The sequence below is a fragment of the Vigna umbellata genome, chromosome 9 (assembly GCF_029865625.1).
Source record: "Vigna umbellata cultivar VRB3 chromosome 9, Vumbellata_1.0, whole genome shotgun sequence".
NCBI classification, from domain to species: domain Eukaryota; kingdom Viridiplantae; phylum Streptophyta; class Magnoliopsida; order Fabales; family Fabaceae; genus Vigna; species Vigna umbellata.
Window position 1 is genome coordinate 45279887 of NC_142173.1, and position 16454 is coordinate 45296340.

The 16454-nt window shown below is 39.1% G+C and overlaps 1 protein-coding gene across 1 annotated transcript; it reads left to right on the forward strand.

Annotated features, from left to right (window-relative positions):
- The first annotated feature begins 5817 nt into the window (after nt 1-5817).
- On the forward strand, nt 5818-16392 carry LOC148193674 (transcriptional elongation regulator MINIYO-like). Its single transcript, XM_088099482.1, has 9 exons — nt 5818-6091; nt 6692-7724; nt 9843-9937; nt 10100-10287; nt 11888-11993; nt 12088-12348; nt 12485-12670; nt 12794-15061; nt 16108-16392. The coding sequence occupies exons 1-9, from the start codon at nt 5873-5875 to the stop codon at nt 16390-16392; spliced, it is 4641 nt and encodes a 1546-aa protein (XP_087955608.1). The 5' UTR covers nt 5818-5872.
- The last annotated feature ends 62 nt before the right edge of the window (nt 16393-16454 follow it).

Here is a 16454-nt window from a genome sequence, read left to right on the forward strand (position 1 = left end):
AATAAACAGACACAAACATAGACGCACAAACAAACACAGACACACCACATCACACACACGCGCACCAACACACACACACACACCCACATACACACACACACACACACACACACACACACACACAGAAACCCCCACCCACACCCCCAAACCCCCTCTCCCCCACAAACACCACCCAAACACACATACCCAAACACAACCACACACCCACAGACACGCACGTACGCGAACACGAACACATGCACACAAAAACACACCTAACATGCACACTCGCACATACCCACACACACCCACACATGCACACGCAAACAAAAACACTCGAAAACAGTTACACACGCGCACACACGCACACACCCACACACCCACCCACACACACACCAACACACCGACATACACATATAGACGCGCACATGCACACATGCACACAGAAACACTCGTGCACACGCACAAACACACACACACGCACAAACACATGCACACATGCACACACACACAGAGAACAACAACCACACATACATACACTTAAAGAAACCCACACCCACACCCACACATACACACACACACAAATGCACATATACATACACCAACAGACACACATAAACACACACACACACACAAACATGTACACGCACAAACACACACATGCATACACAAAGGCAAACACACACACGTACACAAATACAAACGTACACAATCAAACATGTACACAAACATACACGTACACAGACACACACACAAACACACCCACCTAAACACGTGCATGCAATACACCCACATAAACACACGCACACACACACATGCACACACGTACACACGCAAACACACGCATACACACACCCCCAAAGACACACACACACCCACACCCCCCAACACATACACTGGCACACACACACTAACACACCCACACATATGCACGCAGGCACACATTCGCACAAATCCACGAGCACACATGTACACACACACTAACACACGAAACCACACATCTCCAAACCTGTAAACATGCACACAAAAACACTCGTAAACACGCCCACAGACACACATTCATAAACAAACGAAAAACACACATAGAGACACACACACAGACAGACACACACCTCCACACACTCACAGAAACCCACACCCACACCCACACACACATACACACACAGACACACACATACACACACATGCATAGTCACACACGTAGGCACACACATACACACAAGCTCACACACCCACACACCAACACACACACACACGCACATATGCACAAACACGAACAAACACACACACACACACAAACACACACACACCCACCAACACCCCCCACACTCACACCGACACCCACACACCCACCCACACAGACACCCACACCCACATACCCACACACATGCACGCAAACACGTACACATACACACTCGCACACACGCAAACGCAAAACCACTCGCACACACCTATACACGCACACAATTAGACACATACATACGCACACAGCACACATGCACACAAGCACACAACTTACTTGCAAACAGCACACACACACATCACACACGCACACAACCACACACACACACAAACACAAACACACAAACACAGACACACACACACACACCCACATACTCGCACACACACACACACATATGCAAACCTACAAACACGCACACAAAAACACTCATACATACACACACAGATGCACACCCAAAAACACATAGAGTCAAACGCACAAACTCACACACACACATACACAGACTCAAAGAAACCCACACCCACACCCGCACATACACACACACACGCATAGGCACACACATACACACACGCACACACAAACACACACACCAACACACTAACACACACACCCCTACATGTACATATGCATACACACAAACACACACACCCCCACACCCACACACCCACACATACACACCCGCGCACAGGCACAAAAACACAGGCACGCACACTTATACCCAAACACACACATAAAAACGTAGACACGAATACACACTAACAAACACACAAAGAAACACACACACATACCCACACACACCCCCACACACTCACACGCACACCCACACACTCCCACACCCACACATCCACACACCCGCACGCACACAGGTACACATGAACACACGCACATACGCACACACACACACGCACAAACACACTCACATACACCCCTCCACACACACACACCCGAACCCATACATACAGACACACATGCAAACACACACACACACACACACTCCGACACCCACACACACACACGTACACATGCACACACGCACACAAATACACATGCACACCCAAACCCATACCAAGCCACACTCACACACACATACCCACACCCACACACGCCCACACACCCACACACACACAAGCGCACAAACACACACACACACACACAACTATACACACACACACAAACAGACACAAACACACACACACACACACCTATAAGCGCACACACACACACACAGGTCACACGCACACCACACACACACATAGCACACACACATGTGCACACACCCACATACACGCACACAAACCACACACATAAAAACAAACACCCACCCACCCACCCACCCACACACCCACGCACCCACAAGTGTGTAATACCTTAATTAATTAAGACTCGTAAGCTATTTTGTTGGTATTTGAATGCAAATGCAACAAATGTAAATATGAATGCAAATTTGTGAATTGAGGCTTGACACAAGAATGAATGGATGATGTTGATAGTATGAGATGATGATGTTGTTGGGGTTAGATTTCACCTACTTCACTTTCATGCGTATTAGAATTCATCTTCTTCATTGGAATGTTAATGTCACTTTCTAAATTACTTAGAACCCGATGTCACGGCGTAAAAAGCCTAGTCTTGATTATTAGACAACAATCCCTTGAAAACCCTAACAATCAATTTCGCATTAAGAAAAGAATGTTAAGACAACCAAATGTCATATCCCTATCCCTAGGAAATATTCCATTTGGGTGAAATCCTCCAGATCATGATTCACAAGATATTTCCCAATACTCAAATAAATCAAAACATCAAGTCATGAGTGGCCAAAACATAACAAGCATTAAGAATAGGAGAAAATCATTAACACTCAATGAAAGAAGCATAAAATGTTTAAACCATATTCAAATACATGAAAGTTTAGAGGTTACATCATCCCGAACAACAAATGAGTTTAGCTCTCCATTGTCATGGAGAAACTTGGCTTACAATGGAATAATGAATGAATGAAAACCCTAGAAAGTGAAAAGGAAAGCTCTTGCATGCCCAATCTCCCTCCAAAGGGTCGAAATCAGCTTTTATGTGCTTTAGCCGTCCAAAGATGTGAACCCTAGAGTGCAAAAGTCTTTAAATAGATCAACATTGGATCATGGGCCAACGCCGCTAACGCTCATCGCCCCAACTAAGGGCGCCCATGCATGACTGCGAAGATATTGGTCCTCAGCGTCCTGATTGAGGGCAGCCAGGCGTCCTGTGGTGTAGTTGTCTGGCACTCAGCGCCCCTAGAGGGGGTGCCCAAGCCTGCTTACAAGGAGAGTGGCGCTCAGCGGCCCAAATGGGGGCAACCAGGCACCCTTGCGAGACTTCTGACGCTGAGGGCCCCTAAAAAGGGAAACCAAGCGCCCTACGGTCCTTCTTCAACCTTCTTTCAGTCTTTTTTCCCAATGCTTATGCTATCCCTCCTGGGTTCCAACTCTTTGACACTTTTGCTCCTCTTCCAATCATACCAATAACCTACAAAATCGAGGGAATTAGTGATCAAATTCATAAAGTATAACCTCTCTTCACTTATTCACCAAATTCAACTAAAACAAGAATTTAAGCAAGCTTCAAAGTCAAAAGGGGTTATTTTAGTATCAGCATAGCATCACAAATAACAGTAAATTCAATCGTTATCAACACTCGCACACAGGCACACACGCACAGAACACACACGGACACACGCACATTTACACACGCACATATGCATACACACCCACAATAACACGCGAAAACACACAGACACACAAACACACACACGCACACAAAAACCTACACCCACACTCACACACACACACATACACACAAACCCACAGCTCAACACACACACACACACCCCCACAAACACACACACACACACACAATCACACCCACACACATGCACAAAAGCATACACCCACACACGCACACACACAACCACACATAAGCAAACATGCACACACGCACAAAAACACATACGCCCACACGCGCACACGCACACACAGACACACGCGCGCGCACATGCACACACACATAGACACACACACGTACACTCGCCTACACGCACACATGCACACAAGCACACACGCACACAAGCACACACGAACATACGCGTATTAACACACGCACATATGCATACAGACACACAAACGCAAACACACAAGCACACACTCACACATGAACACACGCACACACATACACACTCACACATGCATGCACACACACAAACACACATGCACAAACAGTCACACGCACACACAGCCACACAGACACACGCGCCTATACGCACACATGCACACACGACCATAAAAACACTCGCACACACACATAGATACACACACGTACACACACACGCACGCATACATACACATACATAAACAGACACACACATATACACACTCACAATAACCCACACCTACACCCTCACACGCCCACAAGTACATAAGTAGTTAAACACTCTCTCACAGACATATATACCCATCTACGCCTACACCCACACACACGAACACAAACACACACGCACATAGGAACACACATAGACAGATAGACACATGCAGACATGCGCACACGTACACTCGCGCACACACACATACACATGAATACAAGCACACACACACACAAGCACATACGCATAGAGCACACACACACACGTGCATAAACACACACACATATGCACACAACACACACGCACACAGGCACACACACACATGCATACACGCACACTGGTATACACGCACACGCACACTGGTATACACGCACACGCACACTGGTATACACGCACACGCACACAGGCACACACCGATACACACACACATAGACATACACACACCCACACATATCCACACTCACACACATACACATACCCACACACCCACACACACCCACACACACACACGCATAAGCACACACGCACACACGCACACACGTACACAACACACATGCATACATGCACACAATGTCTCTTAGGAAATGATGGGTGTAATGCCAGATGCAACAAATTTTTTTCCTAAAAGAACCCTAAGCTCTTACACCATGTTCAATATAGTAAAAAATATATATTAGATTAACCTCTATTGTATGGAATATACACATAAGATACTATATTTATAATAAAAGAAATAAAAACTAAGTCCAAAATACCAAAAAAAAAATAATAACAAGCAAACTACAGATAAAAAATAAAGATAAAATATCTAATAATTTAATATATCTAACCTAATTTAAAAGTTAAAAAAGATATCTAAAATTAAAAAAAAAATTACTTAGCTTTCTAATTATACTCCGAAATTTGCCTCTAAATAATACAATTTAAAACTTATTTTTTACCTTTGAATTGTATAATTCAAAAATCATTGTTTTAGATTATACAATTAAAAAAAAATTATAAGAAAAAAAACGACTTATAAATTACATTATTTTTAACTTTATATAATCCAAAATTCCATGTTGACTTCCAATTATACAATGCAAAGAGTAAAACGGAAATTTTATTTATAGGGGTGCAGCAACAAATACATGGAGGTGCAGAAGCTGCCCAAGAAAGCCTAATTCCGGAGTCCAACCCTTCATAGTTTCGTTTTTTTTCTTCCCTCTCTCACTCTTTGTTCTGTTTTGGTGTTGGTGAAGTGTGTGCCAACTGCTATGGAGAATCATCCAAAGGGAAGAGAACAACCTAAGAAAGTGAAGATTTTGAGCACGAGTTCACTGCAAATAAACGAAAAAGATGCCTCTCAATTGGTTGGTTCCATCGTGGAAAAGGGTATCTCTGATTCACACAACAACCCCACAACACCCTTCATCTCTTTTCCCAAATCCACTGTTCTACCTTTCCCCGTTGCGCGCCACCGTTCACATGGCCCTGTAAGTGCCCTTTCGTTCTCCTTGAACTCCCCTTTCGGCTACCCTTTTCACTGTAAAGCTTTTTTGTTCTTATATTGTATTGTATCATGCTTGAATTTAATTGAAACGAAGATGTGTTGTGATGAGTAAAGTATGAAAAGAAAAAACAAATAGTCTTTTCATGTTTTCTATGTTTATATTGAGTTTAACCGAGGAGGGTATGCTTGAATTTAGATTTCGTGAGTGTTAATTGGAGATATATACGAAGTTCTACTTTGTTTTGGCATGTGGTGGGGTTCACTGCATTCTTCTTATTTAAGTTGTCCTCTAGCGTGTTTTTTAGTGAACACAGCAAAAGTAAATAGAGGGATTTTATTCTTGTCTCCCGTTAGATATGAGAATAAATTAGTTAGTATTACTTGGTTTTGTGTGAAAAAAAAATCTATGTAGGAGTAACCAATGAACTGTTCATCATGTCTGTTGAGCCTCAAAGGTCTAAGAAGGCTATGAAAAATGAAAATGTGACTGTTACGTTGATTCGTTTTAGTTTACTATGAATGTAACTTGTGTAAAGTGTAGTAAGCTTTTTGGACTGATAGTTAGGTTCTGGTGGTTTTACAGCATTGGCGTCCACTGACTAATGGAAAGGATGATGATGGTGACAATAACGTTGAGGATGAAGAAGATAAAAATTTCCAGGAGTTTGAAAGAGTTTCGGCCTTTGCTAAGCCGGTAGAAAGGAGGAGGAAAAAGGGTTTGGATTTTAGAAAATGGAAAGAGATCAGTTCGGATGATGGTTCTTCTTTGGTGAAGGAATCAGAGGAGGGTGTGTCAAGATTTAGCCAAAGTACAGGGAAAAAGAAGTATGAAAACGGCAGTAAGAGTCTAAACAAGAAAACTTCATCTTCTGATAGTAATATTATTTCTCAGATGAAAGTGGATATGAAACCATTGTTAGATGACTCAGATGGTGGGTTTATCAGTTCAACAAAGATTATGGATATAGATACATCAAATAAGGCACATCATCAGGACCAAAGTGAATTTGATTCTGGTTTAGACCAAATTTGCTCTGATAGGATGTCTGATTACAATTTTGGATCTCTAGATGTGCAAAGACCAAAGCAAACTCACTTAAATTCAAACATGCCGTCTTTTTCTAGTTCCAATAGTATCATTAGTGACCAAAAGTCTGTGTCACTGGAAAGTGAAATTGATTATGAGAATCAAGTTCGGATTCAGCAAATGTCAGCTGAGGAGATTGCAGAAGCCCAGGCTGAGATAATGGCGAAGATGAACCCTTCATTACTAAAAGTACTACAGAAGAGGGGGCACGAGAAATTGAAGAAACGAGATGGTTTAAAATCAGAAGTGGGCACTGAATCAGAAGTGGGCACTGGCTCAGAATCTTTGAAGGGACATAATCAGAGTCTTCAGGATGCCAAGCATCTGCACACAGAGAATGGTGTTTCTCATACAGTGATGACATCACCATCCGAAAAAAAGCTAGATGATAACAAAATTAGCGCACAGACTTCAACCACCGCTAGTAGTAGCACATGGAATGCTTGGAGCAATAGAGTTGAGGCTGTTAGAGAGCTACGATTTTCTTTGGATGGGGATGTTGTTGATTCTGAACAGTCATCAGTCTACGGTACACCTTTCTATTCTTATGTTTTCTTAACTATCTTGAGTTCTAATGTCAATATGATGCTTTGTATATCCTTGCATGTTATAGTATCTTTTTATACTGTTATGGATTCTGTAAACTGATATATATTGGCTAAGAATTTTTTTATTGGTCAGTTATTTCTGATAGATTATATAGAAACTGGATCAGAAACCAAATGAATTTCCAGAACAAGAAAGTAACAGTGTTTATTTCCAAAATGTAAGATATTACAGAAAAGAATAGCAATGGTTCATTGAGGAACCAGAATCCTCCCAACAATATATCCCGTGCCCTCAGCTTCTCTCTCCTCATTTTTTATACTGACCTCTCTTACTCTTAACTAACTCTGCTGACATCGTAACTAACTCCTAGCATCATATAACTTTTTTCCCATTTTCCTTATTTATTCTTTCATAAACCTTTGCAATAGGGGCCCATACCCTATCTATACCCACCCCATGAAGATGCACATTGTCCTCATGGTGGAACTGTGGAAAATTTTATGCCACAACTAAAAGTCTCTCCCAACTGCTTTCTAATTCTGGTAACTGCTGCCATTTAATGAGAATCTCCTGTGGCGAACATCATTTATTTTTCAATCCTGCAAAAGCTTCTTGAAACAATTTCAACTTGTGAGCTAGTGGTAGTACTTTAGGAAGGGGCTGAGGTCTTTTGTGTGGGGTGTATAACATTCTTAAAAAGTGCCACATGGAATATCAGGTGCTCTTTGGAATGGGGTGGAATGGGGCAGAAGTTCCAGCCGATAAGCTACTTCTTTTTATTTACTCTCATATCATGTTGTAACAATACCTCCAAAATTACTTCCAATTGTTGCACATGTTCCTATTGATTGGTGCTAAAAGTTAGAATGTCATGAAAAAAAAAACACTAACGCAAACTTCCTCAAAATGGTTTTTAGCATCTCATTCATTAAGGTTTGGAAAGTTGAAGAACATTAGTCAAACCAAACTAGATACCAATTCATAATGTCCATCATGAGTTTAAAAGGACGTTTCCTTAATATCATCCTCCTCATCCTTGTTTGTTTGATGGTAACCTGATTTTGAATCCAATCAACACAAAATCACCATCCCCCATCTTTCTTCAGGACATACACTTGGGTGAATGACGCCTACACTTAACTTCTCGGTCCCCAATTTTTCAGTCTGTCTTTTTTTGACAGTGGGGGATACTTATTTGTCCTAATATTTGGAATTTGGGACTCTGATTTTAATACAATTACATGATTTGGCCTCTTAGTAAATGGATATATGCATGCCTTAACCTTACAAAATTGATTTTTAAGGTAAAGATTGCTCTTATTTATATATTGTAAATTGAACTTATCTCTAGTCAATGTAGAATTTCCAACACACCTCCTCCATCAAGGCATGGACATCTCACTTGTGGGACAAGATATTTGTAAGTAGTTCGACAACGGTGTAATAGTGGGTGACACAATAGGCTCAACAAGCCTTGCTAGGTTAGGCTTTAATATTGTCTTAGTAAGTGAACATATGTCTAACTTAACCTCACAAAATAAACCTGTAAGGTGAAGGTTGCCTTTACTTATATATTGTAAATTTGTTTTATCGATGTGAGATCTCTAACACCTTTGAGGAGGAAAATTACGTTGGACTTGAAAAACATTTGAATTTTCATCAAACAAATATTTGCTTTCATTAATCTCTATCTACATGTTAGCATTTCCATGTGTATCATCTAGGCAATATATTCCCAGTAAATGCAAAATACAGGCAACATAAGATCAATAGTGTTGCTAAATTATGGTCTGTCTAAGAGCATTGAGCTGTGTATATTAATGCCCCCTATCCAAACCCCTCGGAATTGTACTAGAAATTAACAGAGCTGTTCTGATTGAAGCTTCCTTTGCTTCCAAATGTTTCCAAGTTCATAGATTATATTAGTTGCTTCCTGTTCTATATTAAGTATACTAGTTGTTAACATTTGCATAAAACAGAGTGGAGGTGTGAATATAGATTTCAATATTCGTGGATATCATGTTTACTTTGGAAATAGGTTGGGGTTGAACATATAAATTTTGAATTTTCTACGTGACAATTCTCTGTCATTATACAGATAATGTCACTGAACGCGACTATCTGCGGACCGAGGGAGACCCTGGTGCTGCTGGTTATACAATTAAAGAAGCAGTGGCACTCACTAGAAGTGTGGTATGTTATTTGTCGAAATTGGTGTATATTTCAGTTGTATGCAGTATATTGGATGTCTGAATTTGGAACAGTTTAGATGGCTTCACAATTATGGATATTAGATAAAGAAAATTATAATATTTCCCCTTTAGTAATTTAGCATTTGCCAATATTTTTGTTTAGATTCCTGGACAAAGGGCCCTTGCATTGCATCTCCTGTCATCTTTGCTTGATAAGGCATTGAACTATATTTGTAAAGACAGAACAGGCCATATGACAAAACATGAGAGCAAAGTTGACAAATCAGTTGACTGGGAGGCTGTTTGGGCTTTTGCACTGGGTCCAGAACCTGAGCTTGTGTTGTCACTTAGGTAAATTTTACTTTTTGGTCCAAGCTGTTGATATTGTCAACTACCTTGTATGACTGAGTGAAGTTGCATGGTTATCTTTTTCCTCTTTTAAGAAAATTAATATTGCTGCTTTTATTGCAATTAATAATTTAGCGCACGAGTTGATTAGTTTGTATCTAAGTAAATCTCAGTCTTGGTTATGTATATAATTAGTAATATCATGCCCATCTGGCACGTGACATAGACTCGAAGAAGCTAGAGAGCAAATATCTGTTGACATTATTGAGTATTTACTGTCTTGCTACTCTAGAAGCCAGCCTTATTTGTGTTAAAATATTTGATAACATGATTATGATGACTTGGAATATTTTAGACTATATTAGTTAATATCTTGGGAGTGATTTCCATATTTAATTATTTTTTTCATAATTTCTTTTTATTTAGGATTGGCACCCTTTCTTGGGGATGACAATTAGTGCTGTCTTTTTGTAACACGTCATTACTCACCAATGAAGATACCTTTCTCTCCAGCTCTCCTTTTTTATTTAAATCTGTATAATATTAACATGAAATCAAACTGTCAAACTGATTATATCCTGTGATCCAACCACTCCATCACTATTCTACTGCTTAGTTTTCGGCTATGTCTTCTTTGTGGTTGTTTTTCTTCATTCCAGCTAGCTGGTCTTTCCTTCTGTTCCCTCTTTTTGAAGTTTTTATTGGTCAAATTTGAAAATGTATATCTGCCTTCTCTTGAGCCCTTATTACTGCATGATGCGTAGATTTAGCTGTTACATTGGTTCTTATTTGTTCTAATGTTACTCAGCAGTTCCCTTTCTCTGGAATAATTTGTTTGGTGTTTTCAGTGAATATTGGCTTTTGTTGGAGAATCTTCAGCAGTTCCTGTATGTTAATTTTGGAGGATTTGGTTGTTCTTGCTTTTTCTTTGGGTATACTTTTTTGGATAGAAATGCTTGCTTCATCTCTTCATGAGTCTTCTATTGGGTTCACTAGGGATCAAGTAGTTTTCCTAGCTTCTTTGTGGTGTTCTGGTTATAGTCTTTTTTAGTTTTTGTTTTTGTTAGATCAATGGAGACATTGGCATGTTTTGCATGTTTATTGATCTTTGTTTTTTACCTTAATTTTTGGTTGTCGAGTCTTTAGTTGTTGAGGCTTCTTAACCTCTTATATTTTTCTATTTTTCTTATATATTAATAAATTCTGTGCTTATATAAGCTTTGTTAATTATTATGATTTGCGGTTAGCTACTGTGTACTCTGGATCTTCCTATTTTTTATTGTGGTCTTCTTCCTAGCTTGCATACTTGGAACAACAGCCTCCCTTTGGGTAATTTTATTACCTGCATAGCTGTTTCTAGATTTCTATTGGAAGAGTGAGATGTACTTGACTCATCATCCTTTTGTCCCCATGTAGTTAATAACATGGAGTGTTGGTGAGGCTAGAGGGTAGCTTTATGATGTGTTTGATGCACTCTTATGAGTAGCTTATGAAAAATATTCTGATTAATACTTCAATTCTCTTAAATTGTGTTGTCATATAATTATTTTGTCCTCATTATACGAGCCTAATATGATGGCAGTTGCGCTCTGATTTTTTGAAGGATATGTCTTGATGATAATCACAATTCTGTAGTTCTGGCCTGTGCAAAAGTTGTTCAATGTGTATTGAGTTGTGATGCAAATGAGAACTACTGGGATATCTCAGAGGTAATTGAATTTCTCATAGTTATTATCTTTAATTTGATAATATTATTGTGTTTAAAATTATATTCATCTGATTAATTTATTTCTTTAATTCCAGAAGGTAGCAACTTGTGACATGGATATTTTCACAGCTCCAGTTTTTAGGAGCAGACCAGATATTAACGTTGGATTCCTTCAAGGGGGTTTCTGGAAGTACAGCGCTAAACCTTCCAATATTCTTACTTTCAGCGACGATTCAATGGACAATGAGACCGAAGGAAAACATACTATTCAAGATGATATAGTTGTTGCTGGGCAAGATTTTACTGTAGGTCTAGTTCGCATGGGAATCCTTCCTAGACTTCGTTATCTTTTGGAGGTAAAACTTAATAATTAACCATGTTGAAACATTTGAAGTCATGAGATTTTGTGTACAAAGGTTAAGAATATTTCAGTTTTACAAATTACAATTTTTGAACTTCCACGTCAAATTCATTAGTCTTTAATGGTTGCAGACGGATCCTACGACAGCTTTAGAAGAATGTATTATTTCTATACTTATTGCATTAGCGAGGCATTCACCTACATGTGCTAATGCTGTGCTGAAATGCGAAAGACTTGTTCAGACAATTGTGAATAGATTTACTTATGACAATTTTGAAATTCGATCTTCTATGATAAGATCTGTAAGACTCTTGAAGGTGAGTGGTAATTTTCCGTTTTATTTTCTAGGTTGATACATTTTCCCTTGTAACTTATGTAAAGTTATTTCTGCATCAGCAGCTAGATAATCATTCCTAATGTTTTATTTTATTTTGGACAAGGTGTTAGCTCGGTTAAACCAGACAATTTGTCTGGAGTTTATAAAGAAAGGGCATTTTCAGGCTATGATTTGGAATTTGTATCAAAGTCCTTCCTCTGTTGACCACTGGCTAAGGTTAGGGAAGGAAAAATGTAAACTCATGTCTGCTCTGATTGTTGAACAACTGCAATTCTGGAGGGTTTGCATTCAATATGGATATTGTGTGTCGTACTTCTCAGAAATGTTCCCTGCCTTCTCTTTTTGGTTGAAACCGCTTTCATTTGAAAAACTTGTTGAAAACAATGTTTTGGATGAATATACTTCCATCTCCAGGGAAGCATACCTTGTTCTGGAGTCTTTGTCTGGAAGACTTCCAAATTTATATTCAAAGCAGTGTTTAAACAATAAACTTCCAGAATTCACTGGTGACTCAGAGGTATGGTCTTGGAGTTATGTTGGTCCAATGGTTGACTTAGCCATAAGGTGGATGGCGACTATAAGTGATCCGGAAGTATCTAAATTCTTTGAGGGACAGAAAGACAGGAGATGTGACTATAGTTTCCGAGGTTTTTCTTCAACTCCTTTATTGTGGGCGTATACTGCAGTGACTAACATGCTTTTCAGAGTGCTTGAAAGGATGACATGGGGGAGTACTACCAGCTTTCATGAAACTGAAGGGCATGTGCCATGGCTTCCAGAATTTGTACCTAAGATTGGACTTGAGTTGATCAAACATTGGCTTTTGGGATTTTCTGCATCTGTTGGGACAAAATGTAGAGATTCTGAAGGTGAATCTTTTATGAAGGAACTAATTTATTTGAGGCAGAAGAATGATCTTGAAATGTCTTTAGCTTCCACCTGTTGTCTGAATGGAATTGTGAAGATTATTACTACTATTGATAATCTTATACAGTCTGCCAAGATTGGCATCCCAAGCCAAGAAGAACAAAGTTTCTCGAAAGAAGGAAAAGTACTCAAGGGTGGCATTGTTAATGGGTTTATGGTTGACTTGAGGTATATGCTTGATGTTTTCATGTCTTCTGTTTCTTCAGGGTGGCACCGTGTACAATCCATTGAGTCATTTGGCAGAGGTGGACCTGTTCCAGGAGCAGGAATTGGATGGGGTGCCCCAGGTGGAGGGTTTTGGTCAGTGACAGTTTTATTGGCACAAACAGATGCAAGATTTCTTGTCTGTTTGCTGGAAATTTTTGAAAACGCATCTAAAGATGTCGTGACAGAAGAAACAGCCTTTACTGTGCAAAGGGTTAATGCTAGCTTGGGATTGTGCTTAACTGCAGGGCCTAGAGATAAGGTTGTTGTAGAGAAGACATTGGATCTCCTACTGCATGTTTCTTTACTGAAGCACCTTGATCTCTGTATACAGAATTATCTCTCTAATAGGAGGGGTAAAACCTTTAGCTGGCAACATGAAGAAGAGGATTACATACACTTAAGCAATATGTTATCATCTCATTTTAGGAGCAGATGGCTGTCTGAAAAGGTGAAGTCGAAAGCTGTTGATGGCAGTAGTTCTTCTGGCATTAAGACCTCTCCAAAGGTCGGTACTTGTTTGGAAACCATTTATGAGGATTCAGACATGTCTTCCATGGTAAGTCCAAGCTGTAATTCTTTAACGTTAGAATGGGCTCACCAGAAGCTACCACTTCCAGCTCACTTTTACCTCAGTCCAATCTCAACAATTTTCCATAGCAAGCGAGCTGGTACTCAAAAAATTGATGATGTACTACAAGATTCCTCTAATTTGCTTGAAGTTGCCAGATGTGGACTTTTCTTTGTTTTAGGTGTTGAAGCAATGTCCACTTTTCAAGGCCACATTCCTTCTCCTGTTCATCATGTATCATTAACATGGAAGTTACATTCCTTGTCTGTCAATTTTGTTGTTGGAATGGAAATACTTGAACATGATCGGAGCAGGGATAATTTTGAAGCTTTGCAGGATCTATATGGTGAGCTTGTTGACGAGGAAAGGCTTAACCAAAGTAAAGACGTTATTTCAGAAGATAAAGAGAATCTTGAGTTTCTACAGTTCCAATCTGAGATTCATGAAAGTTACTCAACTTTTATAGAAGAGCTTATAGAGCAGTTTTCTGCTGTGTCTTATGGTGATGTGATTTTTGGCCGGCAAGTTTCAGTCTATCTACATCGTTGTGTTGAAACTTCCATTCGCCTTGCTGCCTGGAATACACTGTCCAATGCACGTGTTCTTGAGCTTTTGCCACCTTTAGAAAAATGTTTGTCGAGTGCTGAAGGATACCTTGAACCTTCGGAGGTAAGAAAATATATTCAATAAATATCAAACTATTTTACCATGGATCATTACCATGTTCTGATTCGGTTTGAGTATTTGTTATTTTGATATGTTCAGTTGGATATCTAGTAACCATTAGAAATTATAGTATAGAACTAAGTATAAATCTCATCTTACAAGACAATTTTTTAAAGTTAATTAGATTTGAAGTTTATTTGTTAAGACTCTTTCTGTGTTGAAGATATATGGTTGAATATATAACTGGTATTTATATTTTATTGTATGCATACTTTTGTAAATTTTCAAAAGGTAGTTGCTTAAAAGTTTACTTTAAATCATAAAAGCATATGCCACAAAGTACAAGGAAAGCTTCTTTTGCATCAAATAAAATTGTTTAATTTTTTTAAAATGTTAAAATGAATGCTTTATTCATCTATGACCTTTACTTTGTGTATTATTGGTTAAGAAACGGGGATTTACCTATTAAGACTTCTAATCCCAAAAACGATATGATAAATACAATCCAAGATGTCACAGAAAATGTAAAAGGTTACATAGCAGTGTTATCTGAGTTTTTGTTTTTTCTCTAGATATTTGCCTAGCCCTAGTATTAGTATTTGCAGTGGACTAACCAATATAGGTAAAAATAAAAATGTAACAGAAGGCAAAGAGGATATAGATAATAATATTGCTTCTTGCGAAGGTTCTGTGAAAGAAGAGGTGTAGTTTTTTCCTAGAGAACATTTACTTTCATTGAACATAAAGAAGACTTTGAAGAGGAGAAAAATAAAGATGGCGATTACAGACAAGCTCTTATTGATCTTATCAAACACTAACTTTGTGGATAGTGTTTGGTCATGTTAATCTATTGCTGTAATTGACCATGCTGCAGAATTTGTGTTAAATAATTTACTGCGTTGGTTGTACTGTAGCTTTATGAACTTCGAGGAAGCTTTTGTGAGCTCAGGAAGTACTACACTAGTGGTTGCACCTGCAATGCATACTAGTCATTGATTCAGAATGCAATGTATTTAAATTAACATCAATCGTGTACCTTATCTCTGCAGGATAATGAAGCAATTTTGGAAGCTTATGCAAAGTCTTGGTGTTCAGACGCCCTTGACAGAGCTGCAATTCGAGGATCAGTTGCATATACTCTTGTTGTTCATCATCTTTCCTCTTTTATATTTCATGCCTGTCCCACGGATAAGTTATTGCTGCGAAACAGACTTGCTAGATCTCTCTTGCGAGATTATGCAGGGAAATCGCAACATGAGGTAACAAAACTTTTAACCCTGATGGAGAAATTGTACTTGAGGCTAATCTCCATTCAGAACTTGTGCTTCCATTAATTATTCAATTAGTTTTAGCCAATCTGAATCTGATTAAGGAAATCAACTGGTGTGTGAATATG